Consider the following 15,179-nt stretch of genomic DNA (forward strand, 5'->3'; position numbering starts at 1 on the left):
CATGGACCGGTTGGACCGAGTGGCCTGTCTCTGTGCTGTACATTCGATGGAATTCTATGTAAATTTGTAAATTCTTTGCTTTTTCCAAAAGACTTTGAAGCAAACTGGAAACTGAGTTCTTAAAGCTTTATTATGGTCCAGTCTCACATTTAAAATATTAACTACTGCTCCTTTTTCTATTATCACACTGAGACAGTACATATGATTAGCAGCAGCTTTGATTTCCTTGGAAGTTAGAAAGCAAAACAAAAATTGTTCACTAAGAATGTGATTGTTTTTCCAAGTAAAACATAATTATGAATGTGTGTTCCTCCTGATTGGCTGATGTCCATATCAATTATGGCATGCCACCCTATCATTATTTTGGGTAAAATACAGTTTAAAAAAGGCCTTTCACTTCAGCACCATATTTGGGGCTTAAGAATAGTTTTTCATAACATCATAGAAAATAGGAGCAAGAGTAGGCCATTCGGCCCTTCGGACCTGCTCCGCCATTCAAAATGATCATGGCTGATCGTCTAACTCAGTACCCTGTTGCTGCTTTTTCCCCATATCCCTTGATCCCCTTAGCATTAAGAAATATATCTATCTCCTTCTTGAATATATTTAATGACTTGGCCTCCACTGCCTTCTGTGGTAGAGAATTCCACAGGTTCACCACCCTCTGAGTGAAGAAATTTCTCCTCATCTTGGCTCTAAATGGCATACCCCGCATCCTGAGACTGTGACCCCTGGTTATGGATTCCCCATCCATCGGGAACATCCTCCCTGCATCTAGTCTGTCTAGTCCTGTTAGAATTTTATATGTTTCGATGAGATCACCTCTCATTCTTCTAAACTCTAGTAAATAATCTCTCCTCATACGTCTGTCCTGCCATCCAAGGAATCAGTCTGGTAAACCTTCGTTGCACTCCCTCCATGTCAAGGACATCCTTCCGCAGATACGGAGACCAAAACTGCACACAGTACTCCAGATGTGGTCTCGCCAAGGGCCCTGTACAACTGCAGTAAGACATCCCTGTTCCTGTACTCAAAACCTCTTGCAATGAACGCTAACATACCATTCGCCTTCCTAACTGCTTGCTGCACCTGAATGCTCGCTTTCAGCAACTGGTGTACAAGGACACCCAGGTCCCTTTGCACCTCCCCTTTTCCCAATCTGTCACCATTCAGATAATAATCTGTCTTTCTGTTTTTACAACCAAAGTGGATAACCTCACATTTATCCACGTTATACTGCATCTGCCATGTTCTTGCCCACTCACCCAACTTGTCAATCACATTGGAGCCTCTTTGCATCCTCCTCACAGATCACATTCCACCCCAGCTTTGTGTCGTCTGCAGACTTGGAAATGTTACATTTAGTTCCCTCATCCAAATCATTGATATATATTGTGAATAGCTGGGGCCCAAGCACTGATCCCTGCAGTACCCCACTAGTCACTGCCTGCCACCTGGAAAAAGACCTGTTTATTCCTACTCTCTGTTTCCTGTCTGTCAACCAATTCTCAATCCATGCAGTATATTCCCCCAATCCCATGTGCTTTAATTTTGCACACTAACCTCTTATGTGGGACCTTATCAAAAGCCTTCTGAAAATCCAAGTACACCACATCCACTGGTTCTCCCCTATCTATTCCACTAGTTACCTCCTCAAAAAACTCCAGTAGATTTGTTAAGCATGGTTTCCCTTTCATAAACCCATGCTGACTTTGTCCAATCCCGTTAATGCCTTCCAAGTGTTCTGTTATCACATCCTTTATAATAGACTCTAGCATTTTCCCCACTACTGATGTTAGGCTAACTGGTCTGTAATTCCCTGTTTTTTCTCTCCCTCCTTTTTTAAATAGTGGGGTTACATTTGCTACCCTCCAATCTGTAGGAACTGTTCCAGAGTCTATAAAATTTTGGAAGATGACCAACCATGTATCCACTATTTCCAGGGCCATTTCCTTTAGTACTCTGGGATGCAGATTAACAGGCCCTGGGGATTTGACAGCCTTTAGCCCCATTAATTTCCCTGGCACTTTTTTTTTTACAAACACTGATTTCCTTCAGTTCCTCCCTCTCACTAGACCCTTGGTTCCCTAACATTTCCGGGAGGTTATTTGTGTCCTCCATTGTGAAGACAGAACCAAAGTATGTGTTTAATTGTTCTGCCATTTCTTTGTTCCCCATTATAATTTCCCCCATTTCTGACTGTAAGGGACCTACATTTGTCTTCACTAATCTTTTTCTCTTGACATATTTATAGAAGCTTTTACAGTCAGTTTTTATGTTCCCAGCTAGTTTACTCTCATACTCTATTTTTCCCCTCTTAATCAATCACTTTGTTCTTTGCTGAATTCTAAACTGCTCCCAATCCTCAGGCCTTGCCGCTTTTTCTGGCAATTTTATATGTCTCCTCTTTGGATCTAACACTATCACTAATTTCTTTTGTAAGCCACGGTTGAGCCACCTTTCCTGTTTTATTTTTGCGCCAGACAGGAATGAATAATTGTTGTAATTCCTGCACACGTTCTTTAAATATTAGCCATTGCCTATCCACCGTCAACCCTTTTAGTAAAGTTCCCTAATCTATCATAGCCAACTCGCACCTCATACTTTCGTACTTTCCTTTATTTAGATTCAGGACCCTATTTTCGGATTCAACTACTTCACTCTCCATCTTAATGAGGAATTCTATCATGTTATGGTCCCTCTTCCCTACAGGACCCCGCACAACAAGATTGTTAATTAATCCTTTCTCATTGCACAATACCCAGTCTAGGACCGCCTGTTCACTAGTTGGTTCCTCAACATATTGGTCTAGAAATCCATTATGTACACACTCCAGGAATTCCTCCCCCACAGTATTATTGCTAATTTGGTTTGACCAATTTATACGTAAATTAAAGTCACCCATGATTATAGTTGTACCCTTCTTGCATGCATCTCTAATTTCCTGTTTAATGCCCTCCCCTACATCTCCACTACTATTTGGGGGCCTATAGACAGCCCCCACCAACGTTTTCTGCCCCTTGGTGTTTCTTAGCTCCACCCATACAGATTCCACATCGTGATTTTCCGAGCCAATATCCTTCCTCGCTATTGCATTGATTTCTTCCTTTACTAACAACGCTACCCCACCTCCTTTCCCTTTTTGCCTGTCCTTCCTAAATACTGAATACCCCTGGATGTTCAGTTCCCATCCTTGGTCACCCTGCAGCCATGTCTCCGTAATCACAACTATATCATACCCATTAATATCTATCTGCGCTGTTAATTCATCTAGCTTATTGCGAATGCTCCGCGCATTAAGACACAATGCCTTTAAACTTGTCTTTTTAAGATTACTAGTCATCTTAGTTTTATTTTGCACTATGGCCCTATTTGTTTTTCGCCCTTGTTTTCTCTGCCTTCCACTATTGCTTCTTCCCTTTCTGTCTTTTGTTTCTATCCTTGTTTCCCCTCCTCTGTATCCCTGCTCGGGTTCCCATCCCCCTGCCATTCTAGTTTAAACCTTCCCCAACAACACTAGCAAACACCCCCGCGAGGACATCGGTCCCGGTCCTGCTCGGGTGTAACCTGTCCCGCTTGTACAGGTCCCATCTTCCCCAGAACTGATCCCAATGTCCCAGGAATCTAAATCCCTCCCTCCTACACCATCCCTGCAGCCATGCATTCATCTGGTCTATTCTCCTGTTCCTATACTCACTAGCACGTGGCACTGGTAGTAATCCTGAGATCACTACCTTTGAGGTCCTGCTTTTTAATTTATCTCCTAACTCCTTAAATTCACCTTGCAGGACCTCATCCCTTTTTTTTAAACCTATGTCGTTGGTACCGATATGGACCACGACTACTGGCTGTTCACCCTCTCCCTCGAGAATGCCCTGCAGCCACTCCGTGACATCCTTGACCCTAGCATCAGGGAGGCAACATACCATCCTGGAGTCACATTTGCGGCTGCAGAAACGCCTATCTGTTCCCCTTACAATTGAATCCCCTATCACTATAGCCCTGCCACTCTTATTCCTCCCCTCCTGTGCAGCAGAGCCACCCGTGGTGCCCCGAACTTGGCTCTTGCTGCTTTCCCCTGATAAGCCATCTCCCCCAACAGTATCCAAAGCGGTATATCTGTTTGAGAGGGAGATAGATCAGGAGTCCCCTGGGGCCACCTGCCTAGTCCTTTTACTCTGCCTGGCGGTCACCCATTTCCTTTCTGCCTGCGTAATCTTTACCTGCGGTGTGACCACCTCACTGAACGTGCTATCCACGATAATCTCAGCATCGCGGATGCTCCACAGTGAATCCACCCGCAGCTCCAGCCCCGAAATACGGTTAGTCAGTAGCTGCAGTTGGACACACTTCCTGCACACATGGTTGCCAGGGACACTAGCAGTGTCCATGACTTCCCACATAGTACAGGAGGAGCACATCACGGGTGCGAGCTGTGCTGCCATGACTTGCCTTAGATTTACACTGCGTTCACCTCCCAGACTCTCCTCCCGCTCTCGGACTCCCCTCCTCACCTGTGACGTCGCACAGTAGTTTTCTCTTGTTGCAGGTCTGCTGCTGCTTTTATTCCCGCTCTCAATCTTCTGCTGCTCAGGTCCGCCGCCGCTCTGCGGAAAAAGTTTGGAAAAGCAAGGCAAAGCAGCACCTCCTCCCCCCACTTCACCGAACTCCCACACTCACCAAACTCCCAGCTGTTCACTGTGTGCTCCGTTGCACTCGTTATGTATAAGAAAATGGGCAGACTGTAAATGATGAACATTTGAGTCATTTCTAAGTTTTTTTTTGTTAATGGAAATTTATGATTATTAAAGACTATATAAGTCGGCAAACTTCCTAATTGTGCACTAAATGCTTTAAGGCAGATAATTTAAGGACATGAACCGGCTGCCAAGGGGGAAAGTGGCACTAAAGGTGGTGTGGATGGATCAGTTGAGGAGGCTGAAAGGCAGGAATGTGTTTGGGTGGGGGGGAGAAGTCTGAAAGGTGCCATGATCAATTTGAGTCCCGTTCCCCTGGGTCCCCCTCCACCCACAAGGCTGTTACACCCTACTTTTCCCATACTGCCAGATCCCACCAACTCCCCCATACTTCCAGACTCTGTTTCCCAATCCCAATGCTCCCAAGCCCCCTTCCCAGACCTCATGGTCCGCAGCGCACACCTCTCTCTCAGTACTCAAAATCATAGAGCACATTCCTAGTGCTCGCTGCTTCCAAACCTGGGACCTTTCTCACCAATGTTCCCAGAATTTAGACCCTCTTTCCATTGTTCCAAGAACTCATCTCTGCAGCACTTCCCAATGCACCTAGACCTTGGCCCCTTCCTCAAAGCACTGCTAGACCCTGAGTTCCCAGACTGCCAGTCCCAAACCCTTCCCCAGTACCCCCAGATCTCAAGGTAGTCCCCAATGCTGATAAATCATTGTCATAATAACACAGCTTGGCATAACACCATTGATCTTATTATGCTTCTGACACACCATGAGCAATGTCACAGGAGATCTGCTAGTATGTATTATTCTTGTGGCTTGTAACGTTCCACCCAATGTAGTATCAAATCCAAAAGAAAAAGTAAACTTCATATTTTTCACATCTGTTACTTGATAGTACATCTGTCATTAGTGATAGCCAAAGCCTTTATTGTGACGGTGACTGGATAGCTGAAATTACTAGTCAGTGGCAGTTTTCCAGACTGCTAATGAAATACTATCTACTATTGGTATTCACTTTTGCCTAAGTCAATTTTTGACAGCTTCTCTTGACGTAAATCATTGCTCGAAAAAGATGGCATTTTCCAGTTTTGCTGCTCCTAGGCTGCTGAAATACTCTGCAGCACCTGCTTTTTAAAATAATGCACTGAATTTGTAAGGGAGAAATATCTCAAAGAAATACACTGTGCTCCAACTTAATTATTACTTGGGGGCAGAGGAAATTGCTATGTGATTTACTTATTACCACTAGATTTATCTTGAGTTTTGATCTTATCAGCTAATTATAATGGGACAATAAATGGGAGGATACTGAGTGGTGTAGAGGAAGTGAGGGACCTTGGAGTGCCTGTCCACAGATCCCTGAAGGTAGAAGGACAGGTGGATAAGGTGGTTAAGAAGGCATATGGAATACTTTCCTTTATTAGCCGAGGCATGGAATATAAGAGCAGGGAGGTTATACTAGAACTGTATAAAACACTAGTTAGGCCACAGCTTGAGTACTCTGTACAGTTCTGGTCACTACATTACTGGAAGGATGTAATTGCACTAGAGAGGGTACAGGGGAGATTTACGAGGATGTTGCCAGGACTGGTAAATTTTAGCTATGGGGAAATATTGGATAGGCTGGGGTTGTTCTCTTTGGAACAGAGGAGGCTGAGGGGAGATTTATTTGAGGTGTATAAAATTATGAGGGCCCTAGATAGAGTGGATAGGAAGGACCTATTTCCCTTAGCAGAGAGGTCAATAACCAGGGGGCATAGATTTAAAGTGATTGGTAGAAGGATTAGAGGGGAGCTGAGGAAAAATGTTTTCACCCAGAGGGTGGTAGGGGTCTGGAACTCACTGCCTGAAAGGGTGGTAGAGGCAGAAACCCTCAACTCATTTTAAAAAGTACCAGGTTATGCACCTGAAGTGCCATAACCTACAAGGCTACGGACCAAGTGCTGGAAAGTGGGATTAGGCTGAGTGGCTCATTTTCGGCTGGCACAGACACGATGGGCCAAATGGCCTCCTTCTGCACTGTAAATTTTCTATGATTCTATGATCTGCCAAGATTAGGGCCATTTTTTTAGTATCATATATTAAAAGTACTTTATGACTCACAGAATTTTATGCAGTACCTGAGAGGCCCATAGTTGGCAGATTGATAGCTAATTTCAGTTAAATTTAAGAAAGCATGTAACATTACATTTCAAAGTAAATTTGTTGCTGTATACTGACTGTATGCTAAATTGTAATCACCATCCTGCTTTCTGATTTTTGTTGTTAATCAAATGCATTTAAAAATTGCAATGTTAGGCAGTGTTACCATCCTGCACCTTTCCAACCAATTATTAAAACAATGCTTCTGAAAGGAATTGCAAATGAAGCTTCCCATATTACCACAGCCTCTGAGCACAATAGTATTGCAATGGACCAGTTTGATCAAGTTCCTGGTGTTGGGAGAAAATACAGTCTACTGTCCTCTCTACTCTCCCCTTCCCCATCTTCCTCCTCCTCCTTCTCCTCCTCCTTCCCTCATCCACAATAATCCTACAAGAGATTATTAATGAAAATGAAAGCATACAGGAGTTGGAGGTAATCTTATGACATGGGTTGGTAACTGTTTAGGAGGTAGGAGACAGAAAATAGGGATAAAGGGAACGTTCTCTGATTGGCGGGATATGACAAGTGGTGTTCCCCAGGAATCTGTACTGGGGCTTCAGCTTTTCTTCATATATATTAAGGACCTGGATGAAGGAATAGAGAGTTGTAGATCCGAGTTTGCAGATGACACTAAGTTAGTAGGCATGGCAAGTTGTGTGGATGGGAGCAGGAAGTTGCAAAGGGACATAGTCAGACTAAGTGAGTGGGAAAAATTGTGGCAGTTGGAGTTCAATGTTGGGGGAAATGTGAGGTCATCCACTTTGGATCTGAAAAAGACAAATTGGAATATTTTCTTAATGGTGAGAGACTAGGAGCTGTGGAAGAGTAAGGGGATTTGGGTGTCCATATACACAGATCATTAAAAGCTAGTGCGTAGGTACAAAAAAATAATCAAAACGGCTAATGGAATGTTGGCCTTTATCTCAAGGGGGTCAGAATACAAGTGAGTAAGTGATGCTTCAGTTGTACAGAGCCTTGGTCAAACCCTATCTGGAGTACTGCGTTCAGTTTTGGGCACCGATCCTTGGGAAATATATATCGCCTTGGAGGGGGTACAGCACAGATTCACCAGAATGGTACTGGGGTGATCTAAATGAGGTCTTTAAAATGTTAAATGGTTCAGATAAGGTAGATACAGAGAAACTATGGCCTACAATTTTTCAGGTGCTAAATAGGCACATAGGTGTCTAATAAAGTGGGCAGGAAGCGAGCTGGGAGTGTGCCGCCCACCATATTGGATCAGACGTCTCCATAGGAATTCAGGTCACCAGAACTATTTAAAACAATGAATAACTTTTGTAAATAAGGGTCCTACACTTGTTGTAAGACTCTTTTACAATAATGAGTGTCCAGTCCTGACCACTAACTGGGCATCAAAAAGTGTAGCAGGTGATGGAGGGGGAGGTGCGTATAGAGCAGGAGAGGCATTGACCTAGCTGCCCCTAGCTGCCAGAGCTCTGAGAGCAGCTAATCAAAGACCACTTCACCTAAACCATCCCTTCCCAATACACCAACAGTCCCACAATCCTTACCACTGTCCTTAGTACCACCAATTCATTGCCTTCCTCCAGTCCAGCCTCATGAGTGTTCCCCTCACTTCACTACAAATATGAACACCAACACCAAATCCAGAACAAAAAGCAAATTTATCAAACAACTCAATTCCAGTAAACAGAAATAGTTATGAATCACCCTTGCGCAAGCCCTTGGAGCCTGTCTTGCGTGCACGGTTACCTACAAAGTGTTCCCCCAGTGGTTGCAGCTTGGGAGGTGGATGACTGCTGAGCTTCCATTGAGAACACTTCAGATGACCGTGGTGGGTGACTTCGAACAGCTGTGAGCCAGGCAACAACAGCTACTTGCATTTATATAACACCTTTAACGTAGTAAAATGTCCCAAGGCGCTTCACAGGAGCGTTATCAAACAAAATTTGACACTGAGCCACATTAGGAGATATTAGGACAGGACTTAGTCAAAGAGGTAGGTTTTAAGGAACATCTTAAAGGAGGAGAGAGAGGCGGAGAGGTTTAGAGAGGGAAATCCAAAGCTTAGGGCCTAGGCAGACGAAGGCGCAGCCACCAATGGTGGGGTGATTGAAATCGGGGATGCGCAAGAGGCCAGAATTGGAGGAGCACAGAGATCTCGGAGGGTTGTAGGACTGGAGGATGTTAGAGATAAGGAGGGGTTAGACCATGTCGGGATTTGAAAACGAGAATGAGAATTTTAAAATCGAGGTGTTCCCAGACCAGGAACACCATGTAGGTCAGCAAGCACAGGGGTGATGGATGAACAGGACTTGGTCCGAGTTAGGATCAGGGCAGCAGAGCTTTGGATGAGCTCAAGTTTATCGAGGGTGGAAGATGGGAGGCTAGCCAGGAGAGCATTGGAATAGTCAAGTCTAGAGGTAACAATGGCATGGATGAGGGTTTCAGTAGCAGATGAGCTGAAACAGGGGCGGAGACGGGCAATGTTGCGGAGGAGGAAGTAGGTGGTCTTAGTGATGGAGCTGATTATATGGTCGGAAGCTCATCTCGGGGTCAAATGGGACGACAAGGCTGCGAACAGTCCGGTTCAGCCTCAGACTGTGGCCAGGGAGAGGGATGGAGTCGGTGGCTAGGGAACGGAGTTCGTGGCAGGGACAGAGGACAATGGCTTTGGTCTTCCCAATATTTAGTTGGACGAGATTTTTGCTCCTCCAGTACTGGATGTCGGACAGGCAGTGTGACAAATCAGAGACAGTGGAGGGGTCGAGGGAGGTGGCGGTGAGATAGAGCTGCAGTACCTTGGTGTGGGCTGGAGCAGTCTGGCCCAGCTGGCTTTGTAGCACTAGCAAGGACACTGACGGAGTTATGGCAGGGTAACAGGCATGCTGTTGTCCTGAGAGAGGACAGGAAGTGCCTCTCCCGTAGCCACGGTCATACTTTTGGGACTGTGCCTCACTACTGCGGCTCTGCATAAGAACAGACTGCAGGAGTGACAGGACACTCTGGAAGCCCCTGTCAACAGTGACGCCCAAAGCCAAGATAGCAGCCATTTGAGCTTCCATGACAGCTGTGAGAGCTGTCAGGAGAGGCTCCATGACTGGAGGCGCCACTGTCTTATTGATGAAGCTTACCACTCAGTCCATGTTGGACAGAATGGTCTCCATGCATACGACATTGTGCATAAGTTCGCTGGCAGGCTAGTACACCTAACGTTTCCAGGTAAATGCCCATCAGCACTCTTCGGTAGCCTTGGCCCTCGAAGTCAGCATCTGAGTCCTGTACAGCAGAGCTTAGTGTGCGATCTTGCCCTCCGGCGAGCTGGTACCAGTGGCGTCCTATCCTCCTGCCCTGGCTCCTGCACATTTGTACCCATAACCATTAACTCTCACACCATTAGATGGCCAGTTACAGAACAGCATTGCTAGATGCCAAGAAGGTTGAGAAATGTCATGTGGCCTAGAGGGACAAAGCAAATATCTTCAAATTGTGTTTGTATGTGCTAGGCTTGTTTTTTTCCAGAAGTTAAAAACTTCTAAAATTGTGTTTAATGTAATTTAATAGATGACCATAAAGAAGAAAAAGAAACTCAAGCTGAAATGGTAGATGAAGTTTCAAAAGTGAAGAAAAGGCCTGATGATAATTTGAATGGAAAACTGATGCAAGAGGAGGAAAAAGAAGAAGGATCCATATCCCTAAAAATCTACTGGCTTTATGTTCGTTCCATTGGCCTTTTCTTTTCTTTTTTCTTAATTCTCGCAGTGGCAACAAAACAAAGCTTTCTGGTAGCTGTTGATTTCTGGCTAGCTGAGTGGTCATCTGCAGGGAACCGCTCGGAGATGACTGCAACTCAGGTCTGTTATAAAAAGCTTTTTATTTTCTTTCCAAAAATTCTTTGGTAACCCTAGCTCTACCACTAAATGTTGGGCCAGAATTAATACTTAAACTTGTTACTAAATGAACAGTCATATCCTTTCACTTAACCACCTTTATTGTTTTGATTTTCTTTTATATCCTTAGCATGAAAATGATGGGGAAAGTGCCGTTTTCAATCATTACCTCTATGGATACATTGGGCTGGCTTGTGGAGGAATTTTATGTGCTTTGTTCAGTTCGCTTACACATGTCATTTCAGGTTTGTGCATTCTTGCACTGACAATTGGTCTTAACACAAGACTCGATTGTAATTTAACTAAATAGAAGTGTATATATATTCCTTTTGCTGAACTTTAGAATTGTTTTTACTTAAGCTAATGTAACTTCAGTATATTCAATGTTCATAGTGGTTTCCTTATTATTTTGCTATTTTGAAGGTATCCGTGCTTCGAAATATCTCTTCACAAACATGCTGCAAAACATTACAACTCTTCCATTAAGATTCTTTGAAACCACACCTGTTGGAAGAATTCTAAACAGGTATGAATCTTGGAAAGTTACATTAATTATATAGTTCACTTCCAGATAACCATCTTTTCTTAAATTATTGTGTAGCGTGACACAGACAGTGCAGCGTTTGGCAGCTGTAATTATAGTGGAAAGTGAGACTGAGGTGTTGTATGAATAGCTAACCAGAAATGCCGACTGTGTCAGAACTTCAGATACATATCCCCAAGCAACCCAGGTAATTGTTATTACCAAGGAGGGACATGATGTGGCTGTCCACTTAAAATTCAGTACTGTCTTCTTATTCCAAAAACTTATTTTAGGTGGGGTGTGAGCTTGCTGAGATTTTTTATGTTAGAGATGTACACAGTGATCTTAACAGGCTGTGTGCGTCAAAGCTTAGAGGTCTTCCTAGTGTCCTCCTTCTACCCAGAATAATTGTTTGATCGCAACTTGGGTAAAAAAGAATTGCCTAATTTCCAGTGCAGTTGTTAACGTAACCTGGCCTCTTTTGCAAAAACAACTTCTTCATTCCATGCCATAAATGGAGAAAACGGATCCCCTTCAATTAGGGCAGCATTTTGGATTATTGCAAAATGCAAATCAAGTGCATTATGAGCCTTTGATTGTTGTTTGGTTTAAGTAAACATTTAAATACACATCTGTGCACAAATTCATTGTATCATTGTTTATTTCCAGATTTTCATCCGATTTCAAGACCATAGATGATCAGATTCCCTCAAACCTGGAGCGTCTTATGTGGCACATTGTGATGTGTTTAAGTGCCATTGTAATCAATGTTATAGTGACTCCTTTTTTTCTTCTTCCAGTCATTCCCTTACTTGTTCTCTACTATTTTCTTCAAATGTTTTTCAGAGCTTCCGCCAGGTAATTTTCTTTCAAGTATCCTATACATTGAGTGATTGGCAATATTTGCGTTTAGTCTTTTCTTTAGATGTTTTTTAAATTACCAATTTTTTTCTTTTGCTTTGCTTTAGTAGAAATGGCAGCAATTATTTGTGCAGGTTCTGGAAAGCATAGTCTATAGTCTTATATCTGTTGTTTAGGTGTATTCTAATGCTGTGAATTTGTAGAAATATGGGGCTCCGCTTCAGTTAATGTTGTGCTGTCACTGCTTTCTAAATGCAGTTCAGGACACTGAATACAGATTAGCCATATTTTAATTCCCCTATTAGTGTGGCACCAGATCTTTGAAGTACATCATAGTGAGTTGGCAATGTTCAGTGCCATGATCCTGCACTTAGCACTGCTGAATGAAACAACTTTTATTTTGGCCGGTAAATATCAGCACAAATAATGCCAATTAAAGTTAGTTTTCCAACCTTTATACATTACATACTAACGAGGTGCTCTATGGCATTTATAAGGTTAATAAATCACATTTAGCAAATGTTCCTTTGGTCCCATTGCCCACACCTGTGAAATGAAAATGCAGGTCAATTCATTTTTTCACTCTTGGGAATTCCAGGAATTTTCCATAAGCTGTGGCTGAACATTTTGATCTGATTCAAAGTATCTGTCCTGTTTAATTTTGGTCTAACTTGGGCTTTAAAAAACAAAAATGTAATGATCCTTACCTGCAGGTAGTTTTTAATATATTTTTTAAAGCTGTCTTAAGTGGTGCACTGTTAATCAATTAAGGCTGGACTGACATTCCAAACAAACTAGCAGATGAAACCAGAAAGAATGAGATGGTGGAAATGTCTGGGATCAGTTACTCACAGTTATTTGGTGGACTGCACTTGTTAGGATCTGTTTTGTGAAATTTGATAACTGCAATTTCATTCTAGTACACTAGTGCAGTTATAGGTATCCAAATCAGTACAGTACTATGCACAGCAAAAACTACAAATAACAATGCGGTGCTGACCTTTTGAAGTTAAAGCAGTTGTCAGTACTGCTGGTACTCCAATGAAAATTTTCTTTTTTAACTTCTCGCTCTCTTCCCCCAATTTTCTTCCTTCCTGCCCTGAAACTGGTGATTTACCCTGGATATGGTCCAAACATACCAGTTAGCCTTTAGTGTAAACCTGGACAGTGAATGATGGCAGGCAATTCAACCATGCATTGGAGGGACTCATCACATTTGCATCTAATTCTGACCTCATGCTCATGGATTTCCCAGCAGGAATCACTGGATTGCAATCAGTAATGAAAACCTTCACTGACTTTCTCCCCATATTCCCTCCCTTACTTCTAGCCAGGAATGTGATTGATGGTAATGCCTGAGTGTATAGCATTTACTCACTTTAAAATTGGTATATGCCCACTTTTTGGCTGCTGTAAATGCCGGCATACATTTGTCTCAGTCACTTTCTCCTCTGGGACAAACATTTGCTGCCAGTATCAGGAGTAGGAAAGATAGCAGTACTGGTACAGTTGGCTGATTCACCTTTAACAGTAAGTTTCTGAGTTAGCTGTCAGCCTTGGCTCAGTGCTGGCACTCTCGCCTCTGAATAAGAAGGTCCCCAGTTCATTCCACTTCAGAGACTTGAGCACATAATCCAAACTGACACTTCAGTGCAGTACCAAGGGAGTGCTACACTGTCATAACATAAGAATAGGAACAGGAATAGTCCATTCAGCCCCTCGAGCCTATTCCGCCATCCCATGAGATCATGGCTGATCTATACCCTAACTCTATCCACCCGTCTTGGCTCCATATCCCTCAATACCCTTGGCTAGCAAAAACCTATCGCTCTTAAATTTAAAATTATTAATTGAGCTAGCAGCTACTGCTTTGTGTGGAGAGAGTTCTACACTTCTACCAACCTTTGCATGATAAAGTGTTTCCTAACTTCTCTCCTGAGTGGTCTGGCTCTGATTTTAATGTTATGTCCACTTGTCCTAGACTCCCCCCACCAGCAGAAAAAGTTTCTCTCTATGTACCCTATCAATTCTTTCTAAAATCCTAAAAACCTCAATCAAATCACCCATTAACCTTCTATATTCCAGGCAATACAAGCCTAGTTTATGTAATCTCTCCTCATAATTTAACCCTTGGAGAAGTACTGCCTTTTGGATGAGATATTAAACCAAGGCCCTGTCTGCCCTCTCAGGTGGTAGTGAAAGATCCCATGGCACTATTCAAAGAAGAGCAGGGGAGTTCTCCCCGGTGTCCTGGTCAATATTTATCCCTCAACCAACATCACAAAAAAAAAGATTATTTGGTCATTACCTAATTTTTCTACTGTGCACAAATTGACTGCCATGTTTCTGTACATTATAACAATGACTACACTTCAAAAGTACTTAAAGTATTGGCTGAAAAGCATTTTGGGATGTCTTGAGGTCATGAAAAGTGCTATAGAAATGCAGATTTTTTCTTTCTTTGATACAGGAGCAGGATTCTGGCAGCACTGTCCCCTACCGTACTCCCACTCCCAATTCATTTTTTCTATCTCTTCTCCCCCGATTCCGGCAGCTCTCCCCATGCCCCTGGTTCTGGCCCGACTGTCCCTGTAGCCTGAGAGTGGGCAGCTGTCGCTGTCAGAAAAATAGTAGCTGTTGTCTTGTAGCTCGTGGTGGTTGGCAGCTGTTGGTGCTTGGCTGGTTTGCTGGCTCCTTGTGCACAGCTTACTAACTGAGGTTTGGCTGGCTAACTACTATTTGTGGATGGGTGGCTTTTGGTGTCTGATGTGGTGATGGTGGCTAGCTTGCTGGCTGGATGCTAGTTGTGGATGGGTGGCTTCTGCTGATTTCTGGTGGTTGGCCTGTACTGATGATGGCTAGCTGGCTTGCTGTGGTTTGGTGGCAGCTGTTGGTGGATGGGTTGCTTCTAGTAGCCGGCTGCTGGTCATAAATAGGTAACTTCTGGTGGCTGGCTGCTGTTGAATGCTGATTGGTTCTGGTTGCAGGTGGTGGCTGGCTGTCTTTGACTGAATGGTTGGCTGGCCTTTCAGCACTGTATGGCTCAACTACTCACTGGATAAACTCAGA

The 15,179-nt window shown here is 43.4% G+C and overlaps 1 protein-coding gene across 4 annotated transcripts in view; it reads left to right on the forward strand.

Moving 5' to 3' along the window:
• LOC137316340 (ATP-binding cassette sub-family C member 9-like) overlaps positions 1–15,179 on the forward strand; it is a 233,059-nt gene that overhangs the window by 187,391 nt on the left and 30,489 nt on the right. For all 4 annotated transcript variants that reach the window (XM_067980409.1, XM_067980417.1, XM_067980431.1 and 1 more), the window contains 4 exons: positions 10,401–10,690; positions 10,857–10,971; positions 11,150–11,252; positions 11,919–12,107. In XM_067980409.1, coding sequence (XP_067836510.1) covers positions 10,401–10,690; positions 10,857–10,971; positions 11,150–11,252; positions 11,919–12,107 — 697 coding nt within the window. The remainder of the gene's footprint in view (positions 1–10,400; positions 10,691–10,856; positions 10,972–11,149; positions 11,253–11,918; positions 12,108–15,179) is intronic.

This window comes from Heptranchias perlo, chromosome 3 (assembly GCF_035084215.1).
Source record: "Heptranchias perlo isolate sHepPer1 chromosome 3, sHepPer1.hap1, whole genome shotgun sequence".
Taxonomy (NCBI): Eukaryota; Metazoa; Chordata; class Chondrichthyes; order Hexanchiformes; family Hexanchidae; genus Heptranchias; species Heptranchias perlo.